Source organism: Phyllobates terribilis, unplaced genomic scaffold, assembly GCF_046119375.1.
Source record: "Phyllobates terribilis strain yellow unplaced genomic scaffold, ASM4611937v1 Scaffold_12__6_contigs__length_324123572, whole genome shotgun sequence".
NCBI classification, from domain to species: Eukaryota; Metazoa; Chordata; class Amphibia; order Anura; family Dendrobatidae; genus Phyllobates; species Phyllobates terribilis.
Genome location: NW_027362772.1, coordinates 193,612,227 through 193,630,382, shown reverse-complemented (window position 1 = coordinate 193,630,382; position 18,156 = coordinate 193,612,227). Strand labels below are relative to the sequence as shown.

The 18,156-nt window shown below is 41.6% G+C and overlaps 1 protein-coding gene across 2 annotated transcripts in view; it reads left to right on the top strand.

The window, feature by feature from the left end:
* LIG1 (DNA ligase 1) overlaps positions 1-18,156 on the top strand; it is a 313,956-nt gene that overhangs the window by 66,001 nt on the left and 229,799 nt on the right. For both annotated transcript variants that reach the window (XM_073657816.1, XM_073657817.1), the window contains 3 exons: positions 5,529-5,633; positions 5,966-6,140; positions 17,959-18,070. In XM_073657816.1, coding sequence (XP_073513917.1) covers positions 5,529-5,633; positions 5,966-6,140; positions 17,959-18,070 — 392 coding nt within the window. The remainder of the gene's footprint in view (positions 1-5,528; positions 5,634-5,965; positions 6,141-17,958; positions 18,071-18,156) is intronic.

Below are 18,156 nucleotides of genomic sequence, written 5' to 3'. Positions count from 1 at the left end.
ACATGTGGAATTATATACTTAACAAAAAAGTGTGAAACAACTGAAAATATGTCTTATATTGTAGGTTCTTCAAAGTAGCCACCTTTTGCTTTGATGACTGCTTTGCACATTCTTGGCGTTCTCTTTATGAGCTTCAAGAGGTAGTCACCCGAAATGGTCTTCCAACAATCTTGAAGGAGTTCCCAGAGATTCTTAGCACGGGGGGGGAGACCAAGGGGGAGAGTGATGGGGTGCTAAGCCAGATGACCTGGCCTCCACAGTCACCAGACCTGAACCCAATCGAGATGGTTTGGGGTGAGCTGGACCGCAGAGTGAAGGCAAAGGGGCCAACAAGTGCTAAGAATCTCTGGGAACTCCTTCAAGATTGTTGGAAGACCATTTCGGGTGACTACCTCTTGAAGCTCATCAAGAGAATGCCAAGAGTGTGCAAAGCAGTCATCAAAGCAAAAGGTGGCTACTTTGAAGAACCTAGCATATAAGACATATTTTCAGTTGTTTCACACTTTTTTGTTAAGTATATAATTCCACATGTGTTCATTCATAGTTTTGTTGCCTTCAGTGTGAATGTACAATTTTCATAGTAATGAAAATACAGAAAAATCTTTAAATGAGAAGGTGTGTCCAAACTTTGTCTGTACTGTACATTGATTAAACACTTTGTGAAAGCCATGGAAAAGACAAATTCACAAGGGTACCAGTACATTTCACAGAAATTCTCCAGCATTTCACCAGCAAAACTGAAGAAAGGGGTATTTGTTGGTCCTCACATCGGAGAGCGTATGAGAGATGATGTGTGAAGGAACTTTAAATGATAAGGAATTGAACGCTTGGAAAAGCTTCAAGTGGATCTGTGAAAACTTCTTAGGAAAAATAAATCTCCAGAATAAGTTGAAGGTGTTGAACTGCTACATGCATACCAGTGTCTTTGATGTCACATGTCTCTGAAAATGCACTTTTTGCATTCACATTTAGATTTCTTCCCTCCAAATCTTGGGGATGTAAGCGATGAACAAGGCGAGCGGTTTCACCAGGACATTAAAGTAATGGAATACTGCTACCAGGGTTTTTGGAATGACTCAATGATGGCAGATTACTTTTGGATGTTATCTAGGGACTGCCCTGAAAAATCGTGTCAACGACAGTCTAATGTCAAGCACTTTTAATTTTTGCTCATATTTTGATTTCTATTTTGCATGTGAAATTATTTTGGTTCAATAAAAACTGTTTTGTAAGGTAAAGCATTTTTTCTGATATGTAGATTACTGTTTTGTTAATGTCGCCAGTATATTTCCTATACCTTATAATAACGATGCTGCTCCGTGGAAACTATTCCTGCTACAGAAAAACTATATACATTTTTGAAACCATAACAAAAAATGATTCAGAAAAGTACAAGGTCAACTGCGATGATTACAAAAATATATATTTTTTGTAGATCTGTGTATTTAGATGATGCCATATTGCATTTGGAGAGCCCTTGATGTGCCTAAACAGTGAAAAACCCCCACAAGTGACACCATTTTGGTAACTACACCCCTCAAGGATTTTATAAAGGGATATAGTGAACATTTTGAACCCAGAGGTATGACACAGTATTTGATAACATTAGGTCATCATATTAAATAAGTTGTCATTACTCGAGTGCAAGTGCTCGCTACTTGAGTTTGCATGGGGTACTCAGGTATGCAGCAGGTATTGTGGGTGCTCAAGTTACATGCCTGAGTCCTTGCCCGCATGTTTCACAGTTGTTAGACACCCCCCCCCCCCAAAAAAAAATGCGGGAATCACTCGTGCATGGAAGGCAATTCCCGCGAGTATTTTTTGTCTGAATAACAGCTGCAAAACATATGGGGCGGAGACTCGAGCATGTCACTCGAGCACCCGCGTTACTCTGTGCATACCCGAGCACCCGATGTAAACTCAAGTAGCGAGCACTTGCTCAACACTAGTCGCCATATCGTCATTTTTTTTTCTTCACTTTTGAAAAAATCCCTGCCTAGCTCTAGCACAACCCTAACGCTAGCCCGGGTCACCATGACAACCACCGGGACACGGCAGAGACACCGCGGGACGCGGCGCTTACCTCCCCCCTGCTCCTGGAATGCTGCGATCGACTTCGATCTCAGCATTTCGGGGGCTAATGTGCAGGGAGCGATGCGGGACCGCTCCTTCCACATTGTCGCAGCTGACAGCCGGTACTATCAGCTGACCCCCAGCGCCGATCGCCTCGCACAGCTTGTGTGCGGGTTCGATCGCATTATGTGTAATAGTTCGTCCCTGGCCCAATAGGCCCAGGGCACAAGGATGTACTATTACCACATACGTCAGAAAAGGGTTAAAGCGCACCTGTTAGCAGGATTGTGCTCTGTAAACCACATACACTGTCAGATGGGTGCTGTTAAACTGATTAATGATACCTTGGTTGATGAAATCCGTCCTGTGGTTCTTGTGTAGGAAGAAGGCACAGTGAACTGTCATAAGCGTATACAGATGAATTTGTAAGCAGAGTACCAGATAGAGCGCCCCCCAAAAGCCGCCCGGAAGCATGAGCATATCATTTTCTCCAAACTGAAAGTAAAGATTACACAACCACAGGATGGATTTAATCAACCAACGTCACATATTAATCAGTTTAATGTCGCTCACCTGACTGTATGTGGTTTACTGAGTACAATCCTGCTGACAGGTGCGCTTTAAGACATTTTTAGTAAGAAAATATGAAACATGCATGTTGAGACAGTAATTGGTGTTGCCAAAAGTTTACTGAAGAAATCGTAAACCTGATACAAAGGGGGCTTGAACAGGGTTACTTACATATGTGACTTTGAGCTACCAATGTAATAAAATAAAAGCCAACCCATCTTGATATATAGAGAGAGATATATATATATATATATATATATATATATATATATATATATATATATATATATATACACACATACACACATACACATATACACACACACATACACTGCTAAAAAAAATAGGGAGAACACTCAACCCATCCTAGATCTGAATGAATGAAATATTCTCATTGAATACTTTGTTCTGTACAAAGTTGAAGGTGATGTACACATGCGTGTATGACCTCCCTACAACGCCTGGGCATGCTCCTGATGAGGTTGCGGATGGTCTCCTGTGGGATCTCCTCCCAGACCTGGACTAAAGCATCCACCAACTCCTAGACAGTCTGTGGTGCAACATGACGTTGGTGGATGGAGCGACACATTTTGTCCCAGATGTGCTCAACCGGATTCAGGTCTGGGGAACAGGCGGGCCAGTCCATAGCTTCAATTCCTTCATCTTGCAGGAACTGCTGACACACTCCAGCCACATGAGGTCTGGCATTGTCCTGCATTAGGAGGAACCCTGGCCAACCGCACCAGCATATGGTCTCACAAGGGGTCTGAGGATCTCATCTCGGTACCTAATGGCTGTCAGGCTACCTCTGGCGAGCACATGGAGGGCTGTGCGGCCCTCCAAAGAAATGCCACCCCACACCATTACTGACCACTGCCAAACCGGTCATGCTGAAGGATGTTGCAGGCAGCAGATCGCTCTCCACGGTGTCTCTAGACTCTGTCACGTCTGTTACATGTGCTCAGTGTGAACCTGCTTTCATCTGTGAAGAGCACAGGGCGCCAGTGGCGACTTAGCCAATCCTGGTGTTCTGTGGCAAATGCCAAGCGTCCTGCACGGTGTTGGGCTGTGAGCACAACCCCCATCTGTGGACGTCGGGCCCTCATACCACCCTCATTCTGTCTGTTTCTAACCGTTTGTGCAGACACATGCACATTTGTGGCCTGCTGGAGGTCATTTTGCAGGGCTCTGGCAGTGCTCCTCCTGTTCCTCCTTGCACAAAGGCGGAGGTAGCGGTCCTGCTGCTGGGTTGTTGCCCTCCTACAGCCCCCTCCACGTCTCCTGGTGTACTGGCCTGTCTCCTGGTAGAGCCTCCAGTCTCTGGACACTACACTGACAGACATATATTCCAATTATTCAACACATTTGACACCCCCCACCCCAGTTGACCCACGTGCTAATTTCAAATTAGTAAATACTGAAAAAAATGGCAGGAAAGACACGTTACATGTAGCCATGCTATCTGACACAACTTTGTATCGGACACACATTTGACATAGATTTCCACCATCTGCCATAACTGTAACCATCTTTTAAAACACAGAAAAGTCACAAAAAGCCACAAAATCGCATTTATAACAGCTGAAATCTTTTTTAATTGTTGTTAAATAGTAAAAATGACAAAATAATGTAGGCGCCAGGAGGGCCAAAGTCTTCCCAGGATTTTCTAGAAATCTCTGCCCCTAGACAGAATGAAGATCCTCTGACCTCTATCCTTCCTGCTGCGGTTGCTGTGGGGGGAGACGTGGCTGCGTATGTGGTACGATCTCCATTTGTTTTTATGGGAGTTTTGTATATAGTGTGTGTGTGAGGCTGTCTTCTGAACGCCCATAGATGTGGCTCTGGGGCGGAAATAGTACCGTAAAAAGTACCAATGCGACTCGTTCAGCACAACGCTTTTTATTTCCGCATGGCCACCGTTCTTTATTCTGTGGGTCAGGTTTATAAAAAGCTCAGTGCATGTGGGCACATAGGGATATCATTTCATGTCACTCAGAAGGACCGGAGAGAGCATCTGACAGCTGCAGAGATTTGAGACTTCACAAATCTAAAGGCTAGTTAACACCCTTTGAAAGAAGATCATGGTAGTGGGTGCAAATCACATGTTATAAACCTAATAGATTAAAAAATCCATCGTTTATGTTAAAGAGCTTAAGCTTCTTATGTTCAGTGAACCAACAGCTCTGTGGTCACCTTTAGGGCAAAATGCCGCTTCTATACAGTAATGGGCTTTTCATATGTCACCCTATTTTTCAATAAAACTGTATTGTTTGTGGGCTTTTTTCTTTTAGCTGTTATGTCTGGAAGTAGACTGCTTTGAGGGTTTGGATGCTGCTGTGATAATGGACATGATGTATGCTGTGCTGGTGAGAGAAATAAAGTGGTTGCCTCGTGACAACAGCTCCTGTGCAGATGTCCTACTAAGATATATGGACATGTGAGCCTAAATGGCAGCCAATTCTGTTCAAGTGTATCCTGCTGTAGCTGACTTGAGATCTACTTACGTTATATGGGTGGTCAGCATGCGATAATATATTTCGCACTGAAGTGACGGCTGCTGGTGACATACCTGGCGTCATGACTTCCCCCAGCAAATTCCCAGTCTGACAGTTGATTGTCCATGGGACTGAATTTTTAAAAGTGCAGTCGTTATTTTACCATACATTGCATTTGTGAAAGTGTGTGTATTTCTACTTAAAATATATGCAGTAAACTATAATAAATAAAAAAAAGAAAAAAAATTTTTTTTTTTTTGTTTGTAACTTTGTGATGTTTTTATTGGTTACCAAATGCTTTTAAGACCACATTTGCCTTTCATCCTCCAGCTAGATTTTTATTTTTTAGCTTAAGGTTTTAATCACTTTACCATAACTTTTACTCTCAAGGTTGTTTTTTCAACCCAAAGAAAAAGCCGTTCTAAAGAAAGAAAGCAAATTAGCTGAAGCCAAGCTTGGTTCTAAAGAAAAGAAGTCTTGCATCAAAGAGAAAAGGTGAGTGATTGTGCAGTGGGATAGCCTTGCTAGCCTTGGGCTGCCATGGGTTGCTGCTGTTTTGTGTAGTGGAAGAAGTTGGTAGTGTTGATGTGGTGGAGCACCGGCAACAATGCTGCTTCATTCTTAGGATCAGGTGTCAATGTTATGTCACTTGTATGCTTAGGGAAACCCCTTGAAAAAAGTTTTTTTTTGGTGGGATTTGTTTTTACTACAGGTCTGTTCCTTTAGGAAGCATTACATTTGTATTAAACCTTTAAATATGTGGCACACTCTTGTTCAGAGTGACCTGCTTTGTTTTCCTTATTAATGTTCTTTTTTTCTTTTATAAGTACCAAACATCTACTGAAAGAAAAAAATGGTAAATTATCAAAAAAAGATGCAGATTCTCTCACAAAATGTGTTTCAAAGAAATCGGCGCGAGCTCTGATAAGTGAAAGTGAGGATGAAGAATTGATGGATGTTGAAGTGTCAACTGCAGGAAAAGATATTAAACCTGATGCAAAGGTAAATTGGAGATCCCAAAAAGGAATTTGTCTCTCGCTTTGTGCTGTCCTGCCTGAGGGCAGTGTAATGTATTGGCAGACCATGATTGTCTTGAAATCAGCCATTTGTGAGATGAGTGCGGTAGTAATCTCCGTGAGATGCCGTTACTCAAGGAGTCCTCAATATTCATGTAGCAGTAAGTTAAAAACACACGTCCTGAAAACGAGATGATGTATAACAGATTGTAGTAATAAAATACTACAGCTGTTATCTGCAAAACAACCAGCAGGGGGCGCATTCGGGTTATCTACATCTTCAGCATGGGAAACGTCATTTTGCACACTGCGTGCATCAGATGTATGAGCTGTGGCAGATTTCGTACCTCTAACGGCTCCTTCAGACGAGCAAGTAACGAGGATGAGTGCTGCCCAAGTAAAAATCAGGCAGCACACTGCCCAATGTAAATCAATAGGGCTGTTCCCCCACATGGCCCGAGTGTACGTGTGGATAATATTGCAGCATGCACTATTCTCTTGCGAGTATTAGATTGGACTCGCCTATGCAGGTTGTAATACGAGGTTTCGCACAGGTCCTGCATTTTCCCAGCTGCTGTGAAGGTTTCCATGGTCGGGCTTTTGCATCATTTTGTGAGATGAAATTGTGATTTAAAAATAGTAATTTATAAAGCAGTAATCTGGCCCTCTGGTTACCCCACAGGATACTGATATCTGTAGACATAGCGTCACCGGCCCCGGTCACCACCTGATGCAGGAGTGAGTGGGGACAAATTAACCCTTTAACATTCAGAAGTCTTTGTCCTCAATACTCCTGCAGTTTCTCACTCATTGTTTTAGTGAAATGGCGTGGGACTACAAACAGGTCCCGCTGTAAATTGGCTTAGCTCCTACCCTCAGTCTACATGAATGGTCTTCTGTGCAGTTAGACACATGTTGTGTTTTTGAGAGAAGCTGTTTTATTCTATAACAATTCTGTCTGTTATGTTCCTATATAGGATTATTTTCTCATGGACACTACTTTGTTAAATTTCTTTGTTCTGTAAAGGTTCACTAACCCTTTCTTCCATATTATCTGCTGCTGTTCCTTTAAATGCTGCCCTCCTTTTTATGCTGGAGCTTTCCTGCCTTGTTTTGTTTTCCAATCCGTATCACAGGGAGCTACAATCCGTCTCACTGTACACAAGCATTAACACATTTGAAAATACCTCGAGTATGTCATTTACACTCCTCTTTTAGTGCTTAATGAAATGATCATTGGCTGTTGTTTATCTGCAGCCACTTGTTACGACAGGTGCAGTTAGAGATCTGACATTGCGAGTCCTGTGGCTGTAGAGATTGCCATGACACTTTAGAGCTGTAGTCTGGACTTCAGCCAGGAGATTCTTGCTCAGTATCGCCCGGCCCGAAGCTTTTAGGATCAAGGCCAAAAAGGTCTAAGTATATTAAAGTGTCAAAAAAGAAAAGTGTTGAAGTTTATGTTCCACCTAACCAGATACTTCATTTCTTGGTTAAATAGGCGACATTGATATTCAAGTTTAGTCTTACTCTCTACTCACTTAAAGCACCACTCCAGAATTTTTTTATTGCATTGTGGAGTGGTGCTTTAAATGTAAGTCCCCTTGCCCCCTATCTGATACTTACCTGCCGCCGCCTTCATTGTTTGTTTTACAGCGTCGCTCCCGTCAGTCTCTGACGAAAAGTGACCTGCCAGAACCTCCAGTGTTTCATGGAGTGGTGCAGAGGTCACTTTTCAATACAAGTCTATGAGCTCCTCTTTCTTTCCTCGATCTGGCGCTCATAGACTTTCAATGAGAGCGTGTGACATAGCTTCTCACTTCTGGCCAGTTAGAAGCTGCGCTCACAAGATGGTGTCACCAGACCAGGGTGATGTCTGAGGTCGAGTATGACTGGGGGCAAGGGACTTGCGTTTAAAGCCCCACTCCAACACTGGAAAAAAAGCAAAAAAAAAAAACGCTGGTGGTGTTTTTAAAGGGGTTGTATCAATTCAGGATCCCAATTAAAGGAACAGCAGTGTATTCGCACCTCCAGCACAGGAGCCGCAGTTACGGGAGAGTAACGTGACATTGTCGCGTTCCACCTGTGGCCAATGAGCGGCTGCTGTTTAGCTGTTCCTCACTACCTGCCTCAACACTAAACCAATGGGATAAATTCCCTGCATTAATTGTGAATACAGTATATTGTTTGAGTGTGCAATATGGCGTTTAATGCCCCAATTCATCAATACCAATGTGAGCAACCACCAGTCTTGATTAGGGGTCTGTTGGACATTTCTTATTTATTAAAAGTTGCATGTCTGTTATTGAATCTGGCACATCTGATAATCTGCTGATTGCTATGTGTATGTTTGCCTCACTCAGGGCCGGCTCCAGGTTTTTGTGGGCCCTGGGCGAAAGAGTCTCAGTGGGTCCCTTTAACACATACCACGATTCATGATGCACAGATACGGCAGAGAAATATTTATATAGTACAAAGATTTGACTTACTACTTAGATTACATGAGTGATATCTATTGTATATTCTACAATAGCTCAGAAACCGGCGAATCCTCACAGCGCTCAGTGCAGACCGGACAATATAGTCCTCCATACAGTGTTCTGGGCATAATGAAGTCCTCCATACAGTATTATGGGTCCCATATATTACTGCATAAAGAATAATGGACTCCATTATCCTGTATGGAGCATTATATGGACCCCTTATAATCCTCCATGCGGAATACTGGCCCCTCGCGTGATGCCCCATGCGGAATACTGGCCCCTCGCGTGATGCCCCATGCGGAATACTGGCCCCTCGCGTGATGCCCCATGCGGAATACTGGCCCCTCGCGTGATGCCCCATGCGGAATACTGGCCCCTCGCGTGATGCCCCATGCGGAATACTGGCCCCTCGCGTAATGCCCCATGCGGAATACTGGCCCCTCGCGTAATGCCCCATGCGGAATACTGGCCCCTCGCGTAATGCCCCATGCGGAATACTGGCCCCTCGCGTAATGCCCCATGCGGAATACTGGCCCCTCGCGTAATGCCCCATGCGGAATACTGGCCCCTCGCGTAATGCCCCATGCGGAATACTGGCCCCTCGCGTAATGCCCCACGCGGAATACTGGCCCCTCGCGTAATGCCCCACGCGGAATACTGGCCCCTCGCGTAATGCCCCACGCGGAATACTGGCCCCTCGCGTAATGCCCCACGCGGAGTACTGGCCCCTCGCGCAATGCCCCATGCCTCCATACATAAAGAATAAAAAAATAAAATCAAATCCTTACCTCATCTGCTTCCGCTTCTCTCATCGCTGCTGCTGCTCCGGACTCCTCAGCCACGCCGTCTTCTCACTCTACTCTGTGACTGCTCAATAGAGGGCATGGTGGAATGACGTCATCGCACCCTCTGACCTGAGACGTCACAGTGCAGCAGCCGCGGAAGATACAGGACCTGCAGCGGACGCACGGGGAGAGGTAAGTATTGTGCTGGGGCCCTGAGCAAGCGGAGGTGGGGTGGGAGCTGGCACCGCTATCCTCCATTCACAGGTCCCATAGCATACCGGGGTGCCCGACAGCGCGTGCCCCCCGCCTGCTCTGGGCCCCGGCACTTGCCCGGATGCTGACGCCGGGCCTGACCTCACTACTAATCGTCTTTCTACAGTCGGGGGACTAAAGTAAGGTTTCTGGTGTAAGGAACGCCACAGATTTTCATGAATTCGATGACTATGGCATCACGCACTCGTCCTGCCTCAACTCTTCCAGTTAGGTAGAGCTGAACGAAGCTGTCGTGAAAACACCAAGAGTTGCACAAGTCAGTGTTATGCAAACATTTTGCACTGTTAGCAAAAGAATAAAGTTATAGCTATCAAAATGTGTCGATGCAGAAATAATTATTTTTTTTACAAAATGGCTTTTAGTGTGAAAAAGTAGGAACATAAAGACCCTATATAAATGCGTTGACGCTGCAATCTTATTGACGCGAAGAACAAAGTTGTCTCATTACTTTTAGCACATGGTGAATGGCGTAAAAAAAATTTAAATGGTGATTTAAAAATGTTATATAAATAATAACTTAAACTAATTCCACAAACAAGCCTCTACTCAGATCTGTGATCTGTTGTCTATCAATGAAAAATGTTTTCCATGTTACTAGTAGCTTAGACGTGCTGGAAAAAGACATAACTCCCAAGAACCAATTTAGTAGAATTCACACTTCCAAAGCAAAATGGGTTCACCCTTTTGAACCCTGAAGCGTGCCCAACCACAGGTTCACATTAACATGTGTGGCATTGCTGCAAAGAATAGAGCCAGCTTAAAGAAGCACTCCTTCTCCCATCAAAGTTTTTAACCTCTTAATATATTGCAATCATCATATTTGATAGCCGTGTGTACTTGCAATTGCTCATTTTGCCTTTCTACCCAGCTAATTCTTCTTTCCCTGCTCTGTGTAGAAGCAGGAAGTCTCTTGTTCCTGCATTTATCATTCCTCTCTTCAAATACTAACCCAGCTGCTCCGCTCTCTCCCTGCCAGGGACTTCTGCAGTGATGATTCCTGCAGAGAAAAGAGACTTCCTGTTTCTACATAGAGCTTAGAAGGATTCAGCTAGTCCTTTTTTAATCACGTGATGTCGTTCGCCTAATGGAAAAAAGAATTACATGGGGAGAAAGGCAAAATAGGGGGGGGGCGCCTTCCGGGGTCCTCTCCCGCGTGTGCTGCGTCCTGCGGCTGAGTCTTGTATCACCCTTGGGTATTTGTTAATATATTAACCACCTCATAGTCAAAACTGAATAGGTCTGTAAAAAAATAAATGTTGAAAAAAAAAAGTAAATTGCTCTTAGTGACATATGACGTACAGTTATGTCATATGCCGACTTCCTAACTGTGAATCTGTGACAGTGGCATTTACTGCGTGCCAGCAGTGTGGCTCGTTATTCCATGTGCCCATTGGCACACCCTGACGCGATCGTGGTACACCAGTGGGTTGCTATGACTGCCGGGCGTCTGCTGAAAATCCATGCGCCTGTTATGACTGTACTGGCACTCATAGGAGACAATGATTTTTGCTATATATAGCAGTACAGTGGTATATAGCACACGCGATCGGATGATCGCAGGTTCAAGTCCATTAAAGGATTAACAAATACAGTGAAAAGTGAAAAAAAATGTTTTTAAAGAACAAATAAATATAAAAGTTGAAATCATTCCCTTTTACTGCATTAAAAATAAAAATACATATTTGGTATTGTTACATCCGTAAACGTCGGATCTATCACAATTTAAAATTAATTAACCCTATCGATAAACGGCATAATGAGAGAAAATAATCTAAATGGCAGAATTAGTTTTTTGGCCACAACAATGCAATAAGAGGGTATCAAAACATTGGATCTACACCAAAATAGTATTAATAAAAACAGCTCAGGGCTCAAAAAAAAAAAAAAAAAAGCCCTTACACTGCCCCATCAATCAAAGATTGAAAACATTACGGGTCTTGGAAGATGGTGACACAAAGCAAAAAATTTTTTTAAAATCAAAAGTTTGCACTTTCCCCACGGTAAAAAAATCAATCCTGCATGTTTAGTATCCGTGTAACCATACTGACCTGGTAAATTATATTGCCAGGTAATCTTTACTATATGGCAAATGTGGTAAATGACAAACGCACACAATTGTGGCATTGCACTTTTTTCACAATTACGCCACATGTGGAATTTTTTTCTTGCTTTTCTAATTCATCACATGATAAAGGGAATGGAGTCATTCAAAAGTACAACTCATCCCGCAAAAAGAACAAGCCCTCAAGTGGCTTTGTAGATGGAAAAAGAACCAAGAAAATGAGAAAAAAATTAAAACACACAAAAAAAAGAAAAATAACCATGTCGGGAAGAGGTTAATACAGTGGGGGGAATAAGTATTGATCCCTTGCTGTTTTTCTAGTTTGCCCACTGACGAAGACATGAACAGTTTATAATTTTAAGTGTAGGTTAATTTTAACATTGAGAGATATAATTTCCCAAAAAATCAAGAAAATCACATTGTGTAAATTAGTTAAATTTATTTGCATTTTGTAGTGAGAAATAAATATATGATCCCCTACAAACCATTGAGTTCTGGCCCCTACAGAACAGTTAGATGCTCCTAATCAACTTGTTACCTGCATTAAAGACAGCTGTCTTACATAGTAACGTGTATAAAAGACTCCTGTCCACAGACTCAATTAATCAGTCAGACTCTAACCTCTACAACATGGGCAAGACCAAAGAGCTTTCTAAGGATGTCAGGGACAAGATCATAGACCTGCACAAAGCTGGAATGAGCTACAAAACCATAAGTAATAGAGAAAGGGGCGCAGATGGTGCCGTTACCAAATGACAAATAATTATATATGCGGATAAGTTGCTCACCTCGTAAAGTTGTGTTAATGCACAACACATGTAGGTGCTTGTGTAGAGAGCTGCTGACAACACCAGCCCAAATCAGGGTTCCAAGGTACATCAACAGGTGGATATGGCAGAAGAAAGGTGTATAGATATCCACGCTCCGCCGTATGAAAAGATGATCCGGTGATCAAAGGGTTAATGGAAATATTTTTTATCAATAAACTACATTCATACGCGTTTCACGGACGTCCTGTCCGCTTCCTCCGTGAGCAGCTGATACACAGATATTCCTAGTCTCCCTTATATACAGGCAATCAAGAGAAAAAAAAATCGTGCCAAGGCACCAATTCGTTGCATTTGGTATAAAAGCAAATTGATATACATATGTTCAAAAACATGTTAACAAGTCTTATTATGTTGTAATCCAATATAAATTAATTAAAATGAATAAAAAATCTGAAAGTTGTTAAATTGTGTCTTCATGCTCGGAGTATTATGTAAAAAAAAAAAATGGTTTAAACACTTCTCATGGAATAGAAGCCATGCTTCCAGGTCAGTATTGCACTACTGCACCCTGAAGGATACTGGTAAGAGCCGCTGCTCCAAAGAGTCTGACCCGCACACAGAGAAAGGAGGGATCTGTTTTTCTGTATATGTGAATTAGTAAAGAGTACCTGCTCCATATGCACTTCCACGAGAAGTGTTTAAATCTATTTTTTTTTTTTTTTTTTTACATAATACTCCGAGCATGAAGACACAATTTAACAACTTTTCAGATTTTTTATTCATTTTAATTAATTTATATTGGATTACAACATAGTAAGACTTGTTAGCATGTTTTTGAACATATGTATATCGATTTGCTTTTATACCAAATGCAACGAATTGGTGCCTTGGCACAAATCTTTTTTCTCTTGATTGCCTGTATATAAGGGAGACTAGGAATATCTGTGTATCAGCTACTCACTGAGGAAGTGGACAGGACGTCCGTGAAACGCGTATAAATGTAGTTTATTAATAAAAAATATTTCCATTAACCCTTTGATCACCAGATCATCTTTTCATACGGAGGAGCGCGGATATCTATACACCTTTCTTCTGCCATATCCATCTGTTGATAAAACCATAAGTGAGACGCTGGATGAGAAGGAGACAACTGTTGGTGCAATAGTAAGAAAATGTAAGAAATACAAAATGACTTCTAATCGACATCGATCTGGTGCACCATGCGAAATCTCACCTCTTGGGGTATCCTTGATCATGAGGTAGGTGAGAGATCAGCCTAAAACTACACGGGGGGAACTTGTTAATGATCTCCAGGCAGCTGGGACCACAGTCACCAAGAAAACCATTGGTAACCCATTAAGCCTTAAAGGTTTAAAATCCTGCAGTGCCCGCAAGGTCTCCCTGCTCAAGAAGGCACATGTGCAGACCCGTCTGAAGTATGCCAATGAACACCTGGATGATTCTGTGAGTTATTGAGAGAAGGTGCTGTGGTCAGATGAGACAAAAATTGAGCTCTTTGGCATTAACTCAACTCTTTGTTTGGAGGAAGAAGGAGGAGTACAACCCTAAGAACCTACTCCCAACCTTGACGCATGGTGGGGGAAACGTTATACTTTGGGGGTGCTTTTCTGCAAAGGGAACATAGCGACTGCACCGTACTGAAGGGAAGATGGATGGGGTCATGTATCGCTAGATTTTGGCTAACAACCTCCTTCCCTCAGTAAGAGTATTGAAGATGGGTCGTGGCTGGGTCTTCCAGCAAGACAATAACCCAAAACATACAGCCAAGGCAACAAATGAGTGGCTCAGAGAAGCACAGTAAGGTAATGGAGTGGCCTAGCCAGTCTCCAGACCTTAATCCCATAGAAAACTTATGGAGGGAGGTGAAGCTCCGAGTTGCCAAGCGATAGCCTCAAAATCTTAATGATTTAGAGATGATCTGCAAAGAGGAGTGGACCAAAATTCCTCCTGACGTGTGCAAACCTCATGATCAACTGCTAAAAACATCTGACTGCTGTGCTTGCCAACAAGGGTTTTGCCACCAAGTATTAAGTGTTGTTTACCAGAGGGATCAAATACTTACTTCTTATTGCAAAATGCAAAAAAATGTATCTAATTTATACAATGTGATTTTCTTGATTTTGTTTGGGATATTCTATCTCTCAATGTTAAAATTAACCTACCCTTAAAATTATAGACTGTTCATGTCTTTGTCAGTGGGCAAACTTACAAAAACAGCAAGGGATCAAATACTTATTTCCCCCACTGTAAGTGTTCTTTGTTATAGAGGCATCAGAATTCAGTTTGAAAATTACTATTTCAAGTTTGTAAATTTCTGGTGTTTTCATACATGAATCAAATCTTGGTAAGCTAAATTTACCACTAATCCTCTGAAATACAAGTTGTCCCTGAGAAAGTCATTGAATCTCTAGGATTGGATGCAGCATTTCAGTCATTACTACATAAAGTGACACTGTCTGGGTCTATCTGGTGCAGATGGTAAGGGGTTAATAATAATGCATCCATGGACAAACCAGAAGAGACTATTTGTGGCATCCATTTTTGTGCCACCATACTTGTCCTGTGATCCCGGACACTGCAAGCCTTAGCCACCTGACGAATGCTCCCGTCCGGAGCTGAAAGCTGGGTCGTGCCATTTACATTTTTATTCTCAATAAGGCATTACATTGACACTCGCCAGCCACTTGGGTTTAATCTTCCACCTATTTAGACGGCGCTCTGCAATATTCCTTTTCAAGCCAGTTTTTCCACTGACACTGTAAGCGACAGGGTTGTGTGGCATAAATGGGCTGGATGGGCACATAGGACACACCCATGTGATTATATTTCTCAGGATTCTTGGTTGTATTTTTTTCTGAATTCTCTGCACCAACGCTGCCCCTTATGGTCCTAGCTTAAAACACAAATTTTATATAAATAAAATTACTTTTAGCCTTTTTCTGGCAGTCATTAACGGGCATTATTCCTTCTTTATGGTGCTGAGAAATACAGTGGTTGTCAGCTGTATAGTACGTGGTTGTGTGCAACACCCTAAGTGCTGCTGTGAGTAGCACCAGCGCTAGCTAGATGGCGATCAGGAAGGGGACAGGGCGTCTCAGGCTTTTTGTCAGTGTAACACTGACAGGTTTATTGCACTGCAAAGTGGGAAATATTCAACTCCCAGAGTAGGATTTGTGTGTTTAGAAAAAAAAAAAAAAAAAAACCTAAAAAAATTGCATGAACATGTTTTGCCATTAAAACGGCACTTTATATGTAAAAACTACCGTAAACAAAAAGAGGCATAAATGCACGTGTACGCTGTAGGGCAGGCTGTCTATCATTGTGCTGGGAGGGATTACAACACTTTCCGATTTATATTTTTTAAATATTTAGAAAACCATTTATAGTTTCCTTTACACTTCTCAAATACTTGCTACTTTTGTGTTGGTATTTCACATAAAATTCAAATAAAATACATTTAAGTTTGTGGGTGTAACGTGAAAAATATGAATGTTTACAGGGTATGAATACTTTTTCAAAGCACAGCATATCTATCCATGACGAGCATATTACAGATATACTGTATATACACTGACATGCTGATCCTAAGGCACTGGTTCTGTAGATTGTAAGCTTGCGAGCAGGGCCTCTCTCCTATAGGTGTAGAGTTGATATTCTGTAATGTCTTTGTACAAATCCCCTCTGGATTGTGAAGTGCTTTGCAACATCCTGGCGCTATAGAAATAAATTATGTTCTGCTGCGATCAAAAGCCAATATAGCCAATAATATCCCTCATAGACCCAATCCCACGTCATAAAATGAAATAAAGGGAACAAAATGGTACCGATTAAAACCACAGCTAGTTTTGCCAGAAACAAGACCCCATAGAGCTGTGTAAATTAAAGTGTAATTTATGACTTTGAGAGTATGATGGAAAATTTTTCATTAGGAAGTGATATTCCTTTTCCAGAAGTAAAAAAAAAAAAAATATACAAATTGGGTAATCATATTGATTCATAATTTAAAGGGGTATTCCCATCTCCAAGATCCTATCCCAATATATAGTAGATGTAATAATATTAGCAAATACCTCCAATTAGAAATGTAGTATAGTTTTTCTGATTCGCTATGTCTCTTTCCTCATGTGCTGGCATTGCAGGACCTTAGGTATCCATGGTTACGTCCACTTATAAAGTGACAGGTAGCTAGTTGCTAGTGGTCGTAACCGTGGATACCTAAGGTCCTGTATTACCTGCTCATGAGGTAAGTGGCATAGCGAATGAAAAATACCCACAATTAGAAATGTAGTATAGTATTTGTTGTTGTTGTTATTATTATTATTATTATTATTATTATTATTATTATTATTATTTATTTTTTTTATTATTATTACACCTATTACATATTGGGATAGGATCTTGGAGATGGGAACACCCCTTTAAAACAAATCATTTTTTTATCCTGCGCAATGTACACTGTAAAAGAAGTAAGGTAAAATAATTGCTTTTTTTGTCCATTCTGTCCCATAAACAAAATGAGAAAAAAAAAATATCTAAAAGCCCCCCCCAAAAATAGCACTAATGAAAATTACAGCCTGTCCTGCCAAAAAATTAGCCTTCCTGTTCTGTCTACAGAAAACGAAAAAGTTATTGGTTTCTAAGTATAACGACCCGTGTGTAAAACATGTAGTAAAACATGACACTAAATGTATTCACAAAACTGTCACCATTGTATGGACTTGTAGAGGACCGTTAATGTCAATTGAATAGTGAACAGTTAAAAAAACAAAAACAAACAACCCATGAATCAATGTTTGATACGTCCTCCCAAAAAATGTGATTAAAAAGTGATCAAAAAATTATATGTGCAAGAAAATGGCACCACTGAAACCTCAAGCAAAATATAAGCCCTCCTGAAGCTCTGCTGGCGGAAAAATGTGGCAATCATGGTGACAACGACAGTTCGACACAAACAAATGCATTTTATTACTTTTACAATACATCATAAAAGGACATGAATTTGGTATGTCCATAATTGTACTGCCCCACAGAATAAAATGAGGACTTTGTGCAGCACATAAATAGGTTAAAATGTAAAACATCTAAAAAAAATAAATAAAAATAAATAAATAAATATTTTTTTTTTCTTCTCCCCTATTTCACCCCATAAAGAGTCAATGGAATGATCTCCGTATGGGTGCCACTGGCACATACAACTCAAAAAATTCCTTCATATACATTACAATGATTAAAGAAAAACACAATCACTCCTAGAGTGTGATGGGGAAAAAAAAGCTAACACAAAAATGCTTTGTCCGAAGTGCCCAAAATGGGCTAGTCCTGAATGGGTTAATATTGATTAATTTGTTACCCGATTGGAGGCGGAGCGCGTGCACTGGCAATGATGTCATTAAGTGTTGTTCTTATTGCTCAGGTGGACCCCATTGAAATAGGTTGTACTTCTGGCAGCAGTCCTTCTCCAGACACCTCCGATCCCACTGGGTCACCCGACGTGCCGTCCTTTAGCATCCCTAAGCGGAAAACAGGTATTGTGCATTTAAAACCTCTCTACCTCAGGGCAAACGTCACCTGATGACACAGAAATAGGCTGGCAGTGCTGAATTGTAAGGTC